This window comes from Neolamprologus multifasciatus, chromosome 14 (assembly GCF_963576455.1).
Source record: "Neolamprologus multifasciatus chromosome 14, fNeoMul1.2, whole genome shotgun sequence".
Lineage (NCBI taxonomy): Eukaryota > Metazoa > Chordata > Actinopteri > Cichliformes > Cichlidae > Neolamprologus > Neolamprologus multifasciatus.
The window spans coordinates 787329-802797 of NC_140452.1; the positions used below are offsets into that span (position 1 = coordinate 787329).

A 15469-nucleotide genomic window follows, 5' to 3' on the forward strand; every position below is an offset into this window, starting at 1 on the left:
GCCTCGGACCGGTCCGTGAGTCGTTTGGTACCGGGCTGCGAGAGTTGAGGCTCAGGTGTGAAATGTATAGTTTTCAGGGTTTTTATCGGTTTTCAGCGTTATTTTGTTATCGTTTTTATCGTTTACTCGGTTTTCCTGGGTCTTTTCACGTGTGTTTTGAATAACTCTTCTTTTTTTGGCAGCAGTACTACTTTTATTTTGTTGTATTTATCCGCGACACCTTAAAGGCCGGTCCGTGAAAATATTGTCGGGCATAAACCGGTCCATGGCGCAAAAAGGTTGGAGACCACTGATTTAAATGGTGTGTTATGTCCTGAGTTTAGGCTGTCAGGTTGTCAGGACAACGGTGATGATTGGTGTGGGTGGTGCAGCACAATGACTCCAGGTGTAAGTGTTACATAACCAGACTGTATATGAAGCACCTAAAGTGAGCGTGCTCAGAACGATTGGTCCAGCTGTCACATGTTTTCTTTTTATTAATTAATGTAACAAGTACAACACTGGCAGCATCTTCAAAGACTTTTTTTCAACTTGAGATAATCACAGAACAGCCTGTGTTTCAATATGTAAAATAATATAAACACAAGTAAAGAAATTAATAAAATTAAAAGACATAATTCTAACCTCTGTTTTCTAAAGTTTTAGTGCAGATCCACAGCGTGTTTTTTTTCAGGCACAGTTCTTTGAATAGTGAAAGGTTGGCTTTGTTTTCAGAAATCAACATTTACGAATGAAGAATTTACACATAATTATCACATTTAAGACATTTTCAAGTTTCTTTTCTTAGAGATGCAAAAATAATATAATTTTTAGAAAATTCAAGTAAGTTTGGAATCTTTGGGCAAAGCCTGTCGTGCACGTGGTCCCACAGGGCTGTAAATACATCTGTACGATTCAATGTTCCCGTCACAGAAAGAACAGGAGTTACTATAAAAAGCAGAACGACATGTGAGAGATCCACTGGAAGAATCAGAACACTTTACTGATCCAGAGGGGAAATTATGTTGGTTACATGCTCCAGTACAAACAGTAACAGAGGCAGACAATACAAGAAGAAATAGCACAGTGTGTGTATGTATATATATATAAGTCACTTACTATTAAGTATCTGAATAAGAAAGAAGAGCATGTGCAGACAGCTGTTGGAGTAAACAGTGTGTTAAGTGGATGAGTTGTACAGGCAGGAATGATTGTTTCTGTCGTTGTGTGGCTGCTTTAAACGGAACGCAGCCTTCCTACGGCGGACAGCTAACAACAGGAACCGGACGCGGTCCACCCAAGCCCACAGCAACCACCATAGCAACAGCCTCGCATGACCTTAAAAACATATTCTGTCTTCATAACTTTCAAATTCGTGAAATGATTTGCAAAGTGTGAAAGTGTTACAGCTGCAGAGAGCTGTGGCGGCATCTTTGGAAGCTGTTTACGTAGCTAATAATATACGATGTAACCATGGAGACAGTCACGTGAGCTAGCGGCGCACGTTTACTACAGTAAATAAGGTGATTGTGTGCACAGCGTCCACACGCTGCAGAGGGTAAAGACGTTACTTCAATATTGTTTTATATTGATATATATTTGCCTTCTGTTGACCATCACCTCAGCTTCACCGTTACAGTTTCAGCAGACAGATGCACACTGTCGAAATATGAACACATTCAAAATGTCTCAGAAACAACCACAGCTGTTCATGTTTGTCATTAGAGTTCTTAAATGTGGCAGAACAAACGAACAAACAGCTAATCGCTTACTTGAGATGAAATCTCAGCTTCTAACTGGTTCCTCCTTTAACAGGATGACTGCTCAGGCCATGATGCAGCCCAGCAACCTTCATGGTTCTGCTTTGATTCACCAGGAACTATTAGGGAAACCTTCCAGCGCCTCCTGAGAAGTACATTCATACAGAGGTCATTTATGGAAACACACCAGTTCACCCTTTGGAGGAATCAGTTCCTGTGAAACATTTCTGTAGATCAACATCGTGGAGAATGAAATGAGTTCTTCAGGTGACTGAGCAGACCCACACTAGACCCACGCTGACAGATGAAACGTCTGTGGAAGAAGAATCTGGATAAAGACGGTAAAACACGTAATAATATCTACAAATGCATCTTAAAGCTGTTATATTAGCACTCGGTGTGTTACTAACATAACCACATTAACATTACTGACACTCGCTGACTTTTAATAGTCATTCTATAAACGCTGTCCGTTTAAATCAGGGGTGTCGGACTCCAGGCCTCGAGGGCCGGTGTCCTGCAGGTTTTACATCTCACCCTGGGTCAACACACTTGAATAAAATGATTAGCTCATTACCAGGCCTCTGCAGAACTTCAAGACATGTTGAGGAGGTCATTTAGGCATTTAAACCAGCTGTGTTGGATCAAGGACACATCTAAAACCTGCAGGACACCGGCCTTCAGTTCGACACCTGTGGTTTAAACGGTCTTACCTGTAAACACTGCTGTATCCACCGGATTCCAGCCAGAGTGGATTCTGGAGTCTTCCCACTGTCAGTGATCCTCCATCTGGATGGATGAGAACAACCTTCTGAACAATCCAGCAGGAGACGGCCCATATCTATGGGACTGTGCTAATAACGCCCATTGTATGGACTGATAACAGCCGAAGCGGGTGAATAAAGTCACCCAGTCGCTAGCTGTGCCATTACCCAGCATACACCACTCCCTCCATAAATGCAATAAACATACAAAAGTGTAGCCTATAATTAATTTATCTGCTGGTTCTCAGGTAGTTGTTTACATTATATAATTTATTGTGTTCAGTATACGTCACTACAATGTGATTTTGGAAATATATAAATATACGAACAACAGGCTCTTCCGCGGCAATCTCTTGTCGTCAATAAATAACGTTTAGGGAGCTCTATAGTATTCAATGGCTGTATCCCAATTCAGGGTCTGCAGCCTTAAAGGCCGCATTTTAAGGCCGATTACGTCACAGCGACGCGACGAAGGCTGTCCCACTTCGAAGGCTGCTCGAAATGCGGCCCTCAAATGCGTCCTTCATTTCCCTGAATTTTAAGGACGTGGTGGTGTAGACTTCGTGGCCCAACATATCCCAGAATGCATAGCGCTGCGGTGGGTGTGGATAATTTTGCTGAAAAAAATGGCGGATGAGGGGCGCCCGAAGAGTAAACTTTAAGTACTGAATATTATGTCACTTATGTGCAAATGTTTAATAACGAAGAACATTAAAACATTACTGTTGGCCACATGTCGGCAAAGTTATGTGACATTAGTGACGTTTGTACTAACTTGGTTTTAAAGCCTTTACTTTAAAATATACGCGGTTCAATAGCTGAGCTTACAGAGAATGATCAAAGCTCATGTAGAAACAAACAAATGAACAAAAGATTTTCTCCTTCATTTCTGTCAGTGCTGTATGAAACGTTTCCAGCTGTTAGTATCATGGTTGCTAGGCAACCTAGGCAGGGCGACGGAGGCTAGACCGTCCCATTTCACAAACCTCTCACTTCCGGCCTTAGCTGTCTTTGATGTGCGGCCCTTGTGGACCGTTAAGGCTGCAGACCCTGAATTGGGACACAGCCTCAGTCTCAAGGGAGGCTGGGAGAAGGGTCACATGGTTGATGATACGAGTATCAGTGTCACTGACGATACTGTCCTTGTTACTGTGTATTGATGATGTGTGATGATGTCATCACACTGAGAAACCACCGTTTTTAATGTTGACATATTAATAGAGCACAACTACAAATCTGTAAATGGGTACTCCAGTAAATGTACTGTGGGGGTGTCCCCCCCCCCTCCTCCCCCGCACGGTGAGTGCAGGCTGGGTGCTGTCACGTGACTCAGATGGCCAGGATGAGGTTTGTGGGATTGATCAGTGAGCGCGAGCGCCCTGACAGACCAGACTGTGGGTTGAGTGTTGGTGCTGACGTCATGTCGGGGGGAGGGGGGTGGGTCTTCGGTCGGATTAAACTCCATTTCCCATGCTGCCCCGCGCATCACCGCTGCTACTGCTGAGCCGCAGCTTCAGTTACCGGAGATCCGCGGACCTGAAGGAGGACAGTGACCGAGGCTGCGCTCACGCCGGGAACGCGGGCAGACCGTGCAACGGACGGACAAGTGAGACCCGCACAGGTGAGCCCGGACACCGGGCAGCAGCTCCTCTCTGCCCGTGTCCGAGCGCGAGGACAGCCTGTTCTCTAACGGCAGCATCACAGGCTTTTATTGTGAAGGAGCCATAGCCCGTCACCTTATTCTGGAGGAGATGCAGTATTTATACTGCTACCATAACCGTATTTATACCTGTACTACTGCAGTATTTATACTGGTACAATTGCAGTGTTGATAGCATTAATACTGCAGTATAATCCTGTGTTATTTATATTAATTCTATCACAGTATCTATACCTGTGTGCCTGTAGTATTTAAACCAGTACTACTACAGTATTCCTACCGGTTTAAAGGCAGAAGCAGCGTTCCTACAGTATTTACAGTATTTTAAGTTTTTTACAGAATATTTTACAGTATTTGAAGTATTATTGTAGTAATTGTTACTGGAGTATTTAATAAGGTAGTATTGAAATATTTTTAGTAGTACTAATGAAGTATTTACTGCAGAATTACTACAGTAGTAGTACAATTTGTGCAGTGCAACTATTAATGCAGCGTTTTCAGACTGTATTGCAATATTTATATCACTGTAAAGACAGTATTTACTCATGTATTACTGCAGGATATAGTCCAGTGTTACTGTAGTATGTATTGCAGTATTACTGTGATATTTATGCTGGCGCAACTGGTACTACAGTCTTGGCATCACTGTAGTACTGCTAGATGTGATATTTGGAGTAGTCTTACTGCAGTGTTTTTAATGTGTATCTGTTTTTGTCTTCAGGAGCTTTTCCTGAGGTTGTTGGTGTTGCGGGGTCAGAGGTCACGGTCCCATGTGGTCTGATAGAAGATGAAACAACATGACTTTGGACAGAGCGAGTCGGGGTCCTCCTGCGGCGCTCTGCCGGGGTTGCAGGTCAGTACTCGAGTACAGCCACTAAGGAGGGCAGTAGTACTGCATCGATATTGCATTTGGGAGCACAGTGAAGCCAGGTCTCAAGTATCAATACTTTCTATTGATCAGTGGGAAAACCTAGAGCCAGGTCAGAGTGGAAGCAGGAACGTGGACGTTCCAGGTGTTCCTAATAAAGTGACCACTGCACCAGAAATCACAGCCAAAGCGATTGAACAGTGTTCATCAGTGTGACTGATGAACTCATTAAACCCTCTGCAGACCTGAATATCTGAGTAATCAATAAATAACTGATCAGATTCAATTAATACATGATGTGATCAGAAATCAGACAGGAAACGTGAGCTTCTGCTTCAAAATAAAAGCTTCTACTGCACTGCTGAATAAAAATCAGACAAAGCTGCAGTCTGTTTATATAACGAAGCTCCGCCCACTCCTGATGCTGAGGACCCCGCTGTGTGATTGGCTGAGGCTCTGAGTCTCAGGGTCTATGAGGCACCTGATTGGCCGAGGGCGAGTGAATGGAAGTTATGTGTGTAGGCATCACGAGGCAGGAACGTGAGCTCTGAACGCGCTGCTGGGAGTGAGCGTGCTCAGAGAGGAGGCTGCAGCCACACACAGACTCTCTTTAAGGACCCTCAGCCACATGATGCTAGTCCTGAAACTCAATGAGACACACATCGGTCCTGTTACCACGGTTACCTGAAGGTTTGCAGCAAACTGCTAACAGCCAATCAGAGAACATGATTCTGTGTATATAGAGTCAGTGTGTTTGGGGACCAGTTTGGGTTTTAGACTTTTAAATGCTGAAGACGTAGAAGTTCAACAGGTGTGTGTCTGTGTGTGTGTGTGTGTCTGTGTGTGTGTGTGTGTGTCTGTGTGTGTGTGTGTGTCTGTGTGTGTGTGTGTGTGTCTGTGTGTGTGTCTGTGTGTGTGTGTGTGTGTCTGTGTGTGTGTGTGTGTGTCTGTGTGTGTGTGTGGGTCTGTGTGTGTCTGTGTGTGTGTCTGTCTGTGTGTGTGTGTGTGTGTGTGTGTGTCTGTGTGTGTGTCTGTGTGTGTGTGGTCAGGTGTCACTGGAGGACAGATCAGCTGACTGCCACAGTGAGGAGGTGGAGGAGGACAGAGATGATGATGCAGATCAGAGCAAAGGTGGAGAGGATGACAGGTGAGCCACACACACACACACACACACACACACACACACACAGATTTGTTTTGCTATGATTGTGAGGACCTCGTACGTCCCTGAGGCAGGCAGGTGCACTCACCTGTGTGTTTCTCCTCAGGTGGTGTCATCCCGTCGACAGCGCCGGGTTCTTCTCCTTCATGACGTTTAATTGGCTGACTCCTCTGGCCATGCGCGCCCGCAGGAAGAAACAGCTCCTATTGGATGATGTCTGGCCCGTGTCGCAGCGGGAAAGCTGCCATGACAACAGCATGAGGTGGGAGGAGCTAATGAAGGCATGTATTCCAAGCCTTTGGTCTGTATGTGTGTGTTATTGTGAGACTGTGTGTCCACAGGCTGTGGGCTCTCTGGGAGGAAGAGCAGAGGTCAAAGGGCACAAGCGCCTCTCTGTGCTCAGTGGTCTGGGCGTTCTGTAGGACACGCCTCCTCCTCTCCATCCTCTGCCTCGCCGTCACTCAGGTGGCCGGGTTCAGCGGGCCGGTGAGAACCTCAGAGCCAGAATCACGTTTGCTTTACTGCCATCGTAGTGTAACCAGTGACTCCGCCCCCCACAGGCGTTCGTGGTGAAGCGTCTGCTCGAATACACCCAACAGGAAGAGGCCGACCTGGGCTACGGGCTGCTGCTGGTTCTGGGTCTCCTCGCGGCGGAGCTGGTGCGGTCCTGGTCTCTGGCTCTGACCTGGGCCCTGAACTACCGGACCGGGACCAGACTGAGGGGAGCCATCCTCAGCCTGGCCTTCCAGAAGATCCTGCGTCTGCGCAGCATCAGGGACAAGTCTGTGGGACAGGTGTGGCTACCTGACTGTGCTGACTTTAATACTCTTGTTTTCTACTTCCTTTCACTCTGCTGTCATCTTTTGCTTCCTGTCAGCTGGTGAACATGTGCTCCAGTGACGGTCAGAGGATGTTTGAGGCGGCAGCCGTGGGCAGTTTGCTAGCAGGAGGCCCCCTGGTGGCCGTCCTCGGCGTTGCCTACAATCTGTTCATCCTGGGACCGACCTCTCTGCTGGGCTCCGCCGTCTTCATCCTTTTCTACCCAACCATGGTCAGTTTAAAACTCGCCGCGTCTGACTGAGTCTTTGACCTTTTGTGAGCCGCCTGTGCTCACCTGACTGCACCTGTGTTCTTCTAAATGATTGCTCTTTAACCCTTTCATGCATGAATTATGACTCAGTCAAGAGTTTTTCTTAAGTATCTTTATTCATCTTGAGGCATGAAAAAATTATTTTTGAACTTTTCAAAGACTTTTTTAGACGTCCACTCAGGTGGACAACATTACCTTTGGAGTGGGTGGCAGGTGTGGAGTGGGTGGCAGGTGTGGAGTGACACATCAGTGTTGTGTTTTATGTGCAGCATCAACACTCACACAAAGACAACAGCCTTTAGAGCTGTAGTGACCACTGTGTGTGAAAGGGTTAAAGGCGCTGAGACGGCGCTGTGACTGTGAGCTGTTTCTGTCCTTAAACGAGCCTCAGACGTGCTGCAGGCGCACCTATCGAGCCCAATCACGTGTATTGATGGCGATGTATTGATCTGCCATTAGATGCTCAGCTCGAGGATGACGGCGTATTTCAGGAGGAAGGGCACGGCCGTCACCGACAGGCGTGTTCAGAAGATGAACGAGATTCTCAGCTACATCAAGTTCATCAAGATGTACGCCTGGGTCAAAGCCTTCTCGCAGGACGTCCACCGTACGCGCTCACCTCACACGCGCTCAGCGGTTGCCACGGTAACACAGCCGAACACTCATCACGTCTGTGTTTCCTCTCAGGGATCCGGGACGAGGAGCGCAGGATCCTTGAGCTCACGGGATACTTCCAGAGCATCACGGTGGGCGTGGCTCCCATCGTTGTTGTCATCGCCAGCGTGGCGACATTCTCTGCCCACATGTTGCTAGGATACGACCTGACAGCTGCACAGGTACCGCAGTTCATGTCCTCTCTGTGTCGGTTACCTGTCGACAGTCTGGTATGATAACAGATGCCCTTTCCCGTTACCCATCCAGGCCTTCACCGTGGTAACGGTGTTTAACGCCATGACCTTTGCCCTGAAGGTCACACCATTTTCTGTCAAGTCGCTGTCCGAGGCCTCCGTTGCTGTGGAAAGATTCAAGGTTGGTTACTGACTTCGTGCACCTACGCCTGCATACTGCATGTTCACACCTGCACACACCTGTGCCTCCTCATCTATGCCCCGCCCTCCTTCCTCAGAGTCTCTTCCTGTTGCCTGAGGTCGATGGGGTCCGAGCGCTGCCTGTCAACCCTCAGGTTGCCGTGGAGATTAGCGGTGCCAGTCTGGCGTGGGAAGGAGGCGGACAGAGCGCTCAGCCCAGTCCGAGTGTGGGAGGGGCCAGCAGACACCGACAGAGAGAAAAGTAAACCCACGAGCTCGTGCTGATCAGCTGTATTGATCTGCCCTGATCGCTGATGCACTCAGGTGTGTGTTTGTCCAGGTGCAGAGACTCGGCCGTCATCCAGGAGCAGGACGAGGAGGAGGTGAAGGACTCCCTGCTGAGAGGAGGAGAAGGAGGAGAGGAGAGGAGTCCGGAGGAGGAGGAAGACGAGGAGGCGTGTCCTCCATTGCTGCCCACCCCCTCCATCCCTCAGCGCCTGCAGAGCACGCTGCACAACATAAACCTGAGCATCCAGCAGGTATCCACCAATCAGTCGCACCTTAGCCCGAGTGGGGGCGTGGCATCAGTAGCATCTGAGCCTGAGTGGGGGTGGGACACTCACACCTGTCTGTCTGTCTGCTCAGGGGAAGCTGCTCGGCGTCTGTGGAAGTGTCGGCAGTGGAAAAACCTCGCTGGTTTCAGCCATCTTGGGACAGGTGATGTCTCCTTCCCCTGCTGTTGCCATGGTGATCCGTGTTGGTTGTTGGCCATCATCGGTCCATTATTAAACATTGATGTGTTGGCAGATGACGGTGCTGGAGGGCAGCGTGGCGGTCAAAGGAAGGCTGGCGTACGTGGCCCAGCAGGCCTGGATCCTGAACGCCACGCTCAGAGACAACATCCTGTTTGGGCTGGAGTATCAGGAGGACAGGTGAGGCAGAGACACCTGCACATCACACACTGACACACTGAGCTGGACGCCAAACAGGAAGTGACATCACCCAGTCAACAGAAGCCCTTCTGTTGTTCCACACTAACTCCGCCCCCTCTCTGCAGATATCAGTCTGTCATCAGCGCCTGCTGCCTCAGAACCGACCTCGCTCTTCTGCCCAGCGCTGACCTCACAGAGGTGACATCACTTCCTGTGTACCTGTGTGTAGATAGAAAGCTCTGGATGCGTCATTTTATGTTGCTGTTTTCCTCCAATCAGATCGGAGAGCGTGGCGCCAACCTGAGTGGTGGGCAGCGGCAGCGAATCAGCTTGGCCCGCGCCCTCTACAGTGACCGGGATGTTTACATCCTGGACGACCCGCTGAGCGCCCTCGACACCCATGTGGCCAGCCACATCTTCCACAACGCCATAAGGAAGCAGCTTCGCCACAAGACCGTCATCTTCGTCACCCACCAGCTGCAGGTGAGCATCCTCGCCACCACTGAGCTTTTCTGCAGGTGGTTACCATGGAGATGACCTGTGTGTGTGTGTGTGGGCAGTATCTGGTGGACTGTGATGATGTCATCTTGATGAGGGAGGGGAGTATCGTGGAGCAGGGTAACCATGACAACCTGATGAAACTCAGTGGAGACTATGCCGCCATGTTTAACCTCTTCCTGCTCGGAGACAAACCACACATTGAGGTACCTGCCTGTATCTCACCTGTCTCTGTCTCACCTGTCTCACCTGTCTGCATCTCACCTGTATCTCACCTTTCTCTGTCTCACCTGTCTCACCTGCCTGTATCTCACCTGTATCTCACCTGTCTCTGTCTCACCTGTCTCACCTGCCTGTATCTCACCTGTCTCACCTGTCTGCATCTCACCTGTATCTCACCTGTCTCTGTCTCACCTGTCTCACCTGCCTGTATCTCACCTGTCTCTGTCTCACCTGTCTCACCTGTCTGTATCTCACCTGTCTCACCTGCCTGTATCTCACCTGTATCTCACCTGTCTCTGTCTCACCTGTCTCACCTGCCTGTATCTCACCTGTCTCTGTCTCACCTGTCTGTAACTCACCTGCCACTGTCTCACCTGTCTGTGTCTCACCTGTCTCACCTGCCTGTATCTCACCTGTCTCTGTCTCACCTGTCTGTAACTCACCTGCCACTGTCTCACCTGTCTGTATCTCACCTGTCTCACCTGCCTGTATCTCACCTGTATCTCACCTGTCTCTGTCTCACCTGTCTCACCTGTCTGTGTCTCACCTGTCTGTATCTCACCTGTCTCACCTGTCTGTATCTCACCTGTCTCACCTGTCTGTATCTCACCTGTCTGCATCTCACCTGTCTGCATCTCACCTGTATTTCAGCTGTCTCTGTCTCACCTGTCTGCAGCTCACATGTCTCTGTCTCACCTGTTTCAGGCTCCGAGCAGGAAGAATGGCAGCTCTCAGAGGAAACCAGCGGACACTAAACCAGGATCACTGAAGAAGAACATCCCGGTCGTCAAGGACAACGGTAGATTTTTTAATCCGCTCTATTGAAAGTTTCTTAGTGACAGAGAACACAGCGTTCAGGTAAATTAAACGAGGGACCTTCTGTCTCTGTTTCTGTCCCATTTCCTGGTCATGTGACCCTAAAGGGGAGGAGCAACAGTACGGGGCCGTGGTGTGGCCTGTGTTCCAGGTGTACATGTCAGCATGTGGTGGCTCCGCCTCCTGCCTGCTGATTGTGGCCCTGTTTGTCCTGAATGTGGGAAGCTCCGCCTTCTGCCATTGGTGGCTCAGTTACTGGATCAATCAGGGCAGCGGGGTGCGTCTCCTCCTCTCCGCCTCTCGTCTCCTCCTGTTCCCTGCTCTCCCTCTGACTCCTCTTTCTCCGTTTCCCCAGAACACCACGGTAACCCTTGGCAACAGCTCAGCGGTGAGTATCAGCATGAGAGATAATCCCATGATGCAACAATATGCCGCCATTTACGCCTCCTCCATGGGAGTCATGTTGCTCTTCAAACTCATCAGAGGGGTCGCCTTTGTCAAGGTCAGAGTTCAGCCAGGTCCCCTCCGGCCTGTTGCTATCAGCCTGCTTGTAAAATACTGGTTACCGTGGTTACAGCGAGCCTGTTGTCACGGCGTGGTGTTCGTGGTCTTTCCTCAGGGAACCCTGCGAGCTTCCTCTAAGCTGCATGACGAGCTCTTCCATAAGATCCTGCGCTGCCCCATGAAGCTCTTTGACACGACTCCCACGGGACGGCTCCTCAACCGCTTCTCCAAGGACATGGATGAAGGTGACGGTGGGACTGGAGGGTCTGCGCTGCCGTTCGGCTCCAGGGTCTAACCCGTCTCCTCTGTTTGCATCTAGTCGACACTCGTCTGCCGTTCCAAGCGGAGATGTTCATCCAGAACGTGATCCTGGTCTTCTTCTGCCTGGGCGTGATCAGCTGTGTTTTCCCGTGGTTCCTGGTGGCAGTGGGTCCTCTGGTCCTGCTCTTTGCGGTGCTCCACAGCATCGCCAGGGTCTTCATACGAGAGCTGAAGCGGCTGGACAATGTGACGATGTCTCCCTTCATGTCCCACATCACCTCCAGCATCCACGGCCTGGCCACGCTGCAGGCCTATGATCGAGGCCGCGACTTCCTGCACAGGTCTGGCTCGGACCGAATGACCCGCTCCGACGTCCAGGATGTCGTTCTGACCGCTGACTGTGTGTTGTTGTTTCCAGGTACCAGGTGCTGCTGGACCAGAACCAGGCCCCGTTCTACCTGTTCAGCTGTGCGATGCGGTGGCTGGCTGTGCGCCTGGACATCATCAGCGTGGCTCTGATCAGCATCACAGCTCTGATGATGGTTGTGATGCATGGAAAGATCTCCCCTGCCTACGCCGGCCTCGCCATCTCCTACGCCGTCCAGGTAACTTTAACATTTAAACCTTTGCAGACGTGATGCGACGGCGTTACTGGTCACCAGTGTAATGTCTAACGGTCGTCCATGACCGACAGTTAGAGCCGAGATCGATGCTGCTGTCAGAGAGCAGCCAGCTGCACGTTTGGCGCTGTGCTCACGGCTGGTTGGCTGAAGCACAAACCAGACTACAGAAACCTGCAGCTTCAGTGAGAGAACGTGAGAGCTCAGTTTAAACACTGTGAGGGATTATTTGATCTGCATATCACTGAGTGAAGTCAGCCAAAGTACAGTATGACGTACTTGGTGGAGAAGCCTTGTTGGTGCACAGCAGTGAGATGATGCTTGTAGCTGGAGAGCGGGTTTGCACACAGCTCAGGAGGATTTTTCCCGCTGCTCTTTACAGACTCTGGAAACTCTTTCAGTTTCAGACGCCTACACAGGATGTTCTGTCGAGAAGGTCGAGCTTTTTACTCGATGCTTGTTAAGGGCACGAGTAAAGGGCTCCCCGCCCTCCGGTTAGCTCGGGAATCTGACCTTGGTGTGGCTTTTACAGATCAGGAATGGTCTACAATTATGCAGAATAATAAAAAGGTGTCCAGGGAACTTAGAACGAGACTAATCCAATTCAAATTACTACACCGAATTTACTGGTCGCCACACAGACTGTACAGAACCTCATGCAGTCCCATGAATGCTGGAGTCAGACTGGGGTGGGCACATGGACCCACATGATTTGGAGCTGTCCTAAAACCCAAATCTTTTGGACTGAGATACATGACTTTATCAAATCAACCATACGACGGGATATTCCTTTTTCACCCAAACTATTTGTTTTGGGGGACCCATCACTCCTTACATATGCTGCGCCTAAGGCTGCTGAGTGGGTGCAGACTGCATTGATGCTGGGGCGTAAACTCATTATCTCCCAGTGGAAGGCCCCTTACACCCCACCCGTCTCTGTATGGCATATTCAACTAGGGAGACTCGCTGCACTGGAACAACTCTCATACAGGCTCCTGAATAAAGTGGAGAGTTTCCATCTGAAGTGGATCCATGTCTGTCCAGAACAAAACGAACAGACTAGGACTTAGAGCGGGACAGACACTGGAGTTCTGACGAAGCACTCTCAGGGATGTCAGGGTGTGGCGTCCAGTAAGACCCACGTAGTCAAAGGCTGTTTTTGTTTGTTTTTTTCTGTTGTTGTTGTTGTTTTTTCCTCTTGTTTATCTCTTGCTTTGTTTGCCCCGCTTCATTTTGGTTTGGTATTCTCTGCTGTTCTGCTGCTATGCTGATGTTTCTTTATGTGATGTAATCTGTCTCTGCAGTGGACTGTAGCGTTCTAAAAGTACAATAAAATATTAATCACAAAAAAGAAATGTCGAGCTTTTAATAAATAATTATCTGAATCTGACACCCAAAGTTTTAATCTGATGTAAATGTATAGAAGTCCATTACTGTATATAGTAACTGTTAAGTCTAATATAGTAAGCTGTAGTACTTTTTCCTTTGGGAACCATCTGTGCAGCTCTGTTGAAGAAAGATGTTGAATCTGTTTAATTATTGTAGAAAAATAATTTATTTCTGTGCATTTTTTCACACTGCATCAAATTAAGGTTGATTACGTTGATTAAGCATCATGAGGTGGGGGGGGGGCCTTCCCTATTTTTTATTTTTTGCTGGGAGTTTTAGAGCCCTGTTAGTTAGGTTGCTTAATATTTCTGCTAAGTACTCTTTAAACTACCAGAATCAAAACACTAAAAAAGAAATTGACAATATGTTGACTGAAGAAGTGGGAAAAAAACAAGATTATTATGACAACGGCCCAAAGGCAGCTGGACTTACCATACCGCACCATCTGACCTGGGTCAAGTGTCTTGCCCAAGGACACAACGACCAGGACAGACAGAGCTGGGGATCGAACCAGTGACCTTCTGGTTGCAGGATGAGCGTCCCAACCCGCTGAACCACAGTGCATCAAATCTATTCACCAACTGGCTACGGCTTTCCAAGTCCTCCAGTTTCACCTGAATACTCCGTTGTTGCTGGAGCGACTGGATTAGAGCGTCTTTTGCGGCCATATTCCACCTTTCCATCTCTTCCAGTCTTTTTTCAGCGTGTTCTGGTCTCATGGCGAGCTAGCTCATTCGCCATTCCTGCCTGTTTTATATTAATGTCTTTCTTGAAGCCGTCGGATTCGTCCTTCATTTCTTGTTTGATGTCTTTCTTATTCGTTTTAAACTCTGCTTTAAGTGAGCAATGATGTCCTGGAAGCCTGCGTGGGCGTGGCTAGCTACATCTGCTTCCATCTGCTCGCCGTGCACGCTGTTCTCAGAATCAGAATCCTTTATGGATCCCTGGGGAAGTTATTTTTCGTTACAGTGCTCCATTATAAACAAACAGAAAGACAGACAATACACAACTAAGAATAGCACCATATATAATATATATACATAAAGTCACTTATTAATAAATAGCTGAAAAAGAAACAGGTGTAGCATGCAGTAAACAGTGTGTTAGGTGGAGGAGCTGTGCAGGGAGCCACAGGCAGGAATGATTTCCTGTGTCAATCAGTGGTGCATGATGGGTAATCTCAGTCTCTCACTGAGCTCCTGTGACTGACCAGCATGTCATGGAGTGGGTGGGAGGTGTTATCCAACATTGTCTTTATCTTGGACAACATCCACCTCTCCGACACCACCTTGAGGGAGTCCAGCTCCATCCCCACAACATTACCGGTCTTACGGATCAGTTTATCGAGTCTGTTGGCGTCTGCGACCCTCAGCCTGCTCCCCCAGCATGCAACAGCATAGAGAACGCACTGGCCACAACAGACTCGTAGAAAGTCCTGAGCATTTTCTGGCAGATGTTGAACCTCAGTCGCCTCAACAAATAGAGACGACTCCTTCCTGTAAAGTGCTGTGGTGTTTGCAGCCCAGTCCAGTTTATTGTCAACGTGAACTCCAGGGTATTTATAGTCCTCCACAATGTCCACACTGACCCGCTGGATCTTCCTTCAGACTCAGGACAATCTCATGTGATCAGCGGCCCATATAAGTGAATTTCTCCAAAGCCCGTTATAATCATGCAGAAACAAATCCAGAAAACAATCCAAACCTCACTGATAAAATCAACCTACTGGTAAGAAAATCAACAGAAAACTCACAGGAGTTCTCCGTAGAACAATATTGTTTGGGAGTTCAGATGCTGTAACATGCAGAGTTGCATTCACTGCTCCTGGATTTAATTCGTTTCTTATACTTTCTTGGTCTGAACTCAGACTGAAGTGTCACTGACAGTCTTTCCACCTGCTGTCACTCGACCTATCA

General features: G+C 48.6%; 1 protein-coding gene across 4 annotated transcripts in view; it reads left to right on the plus strand.

Moving 5' to 3' along the window:
- The first annotated feature begins 193 nt into the window (after positions 1–193).
- The window catches only part of abcc5 (ATP-binding cassette, sub-family C (CFTR/MRP), member 5), a 20358-nt gene continuing 5082 nt past the window's right edge, over positions 194–15469 (plus strand). Inside the window, exons 1-23 of one of the 4 annotated variants that reach the window (XM_085131586.1) lie at positions 194–2080; positions 4885–5016; positions 6081–6178; positions 6300–6455; positions 6535–6679; positions 6754–6987; positions 7071–7244; positions 7743–7890; positions 7971–8119; positions 8205–8312; positions 8410–8573; positions 8652–8850; positions 8957–9028; positions 9119–9243; positions 9369–9441; positions 9523–9726; positions 9804–9947; positions 10669–10762; positions 10887–11056; positions 11135–11281; positions 11399–11528; positions 11603–11885; positions 11963–12149. In XM_085131586.1, the coding sequence (XP_084987712.1) occupies positions 4951–5016; positions 6081–6178; positions 6300–6455; positions 6535–6679; positions 6754–6987; positions 7071–7244; positions 7743–7890; positions 7971–8119; positions 8205–8312; positions 8410–8573; positions 8652–8850; positions 8957–9028; positions 9119–9243; positions 9369–9441; positions 9523–9726; positions 9804–9947; positions 10669–10762; positions 10887–11056; positions 11135–11281; positions 11399–11528; positions 11603–11885; positions 11963–12149 (3270 nt within the window). In that variant the 5' untranslated portion in view covers positions 194–2080; positions 4885–4950. The other 3 variants (XM_085131584.1, XM_085131585.1, XM_085131587.1) reach the window with 3 other exon arrangements.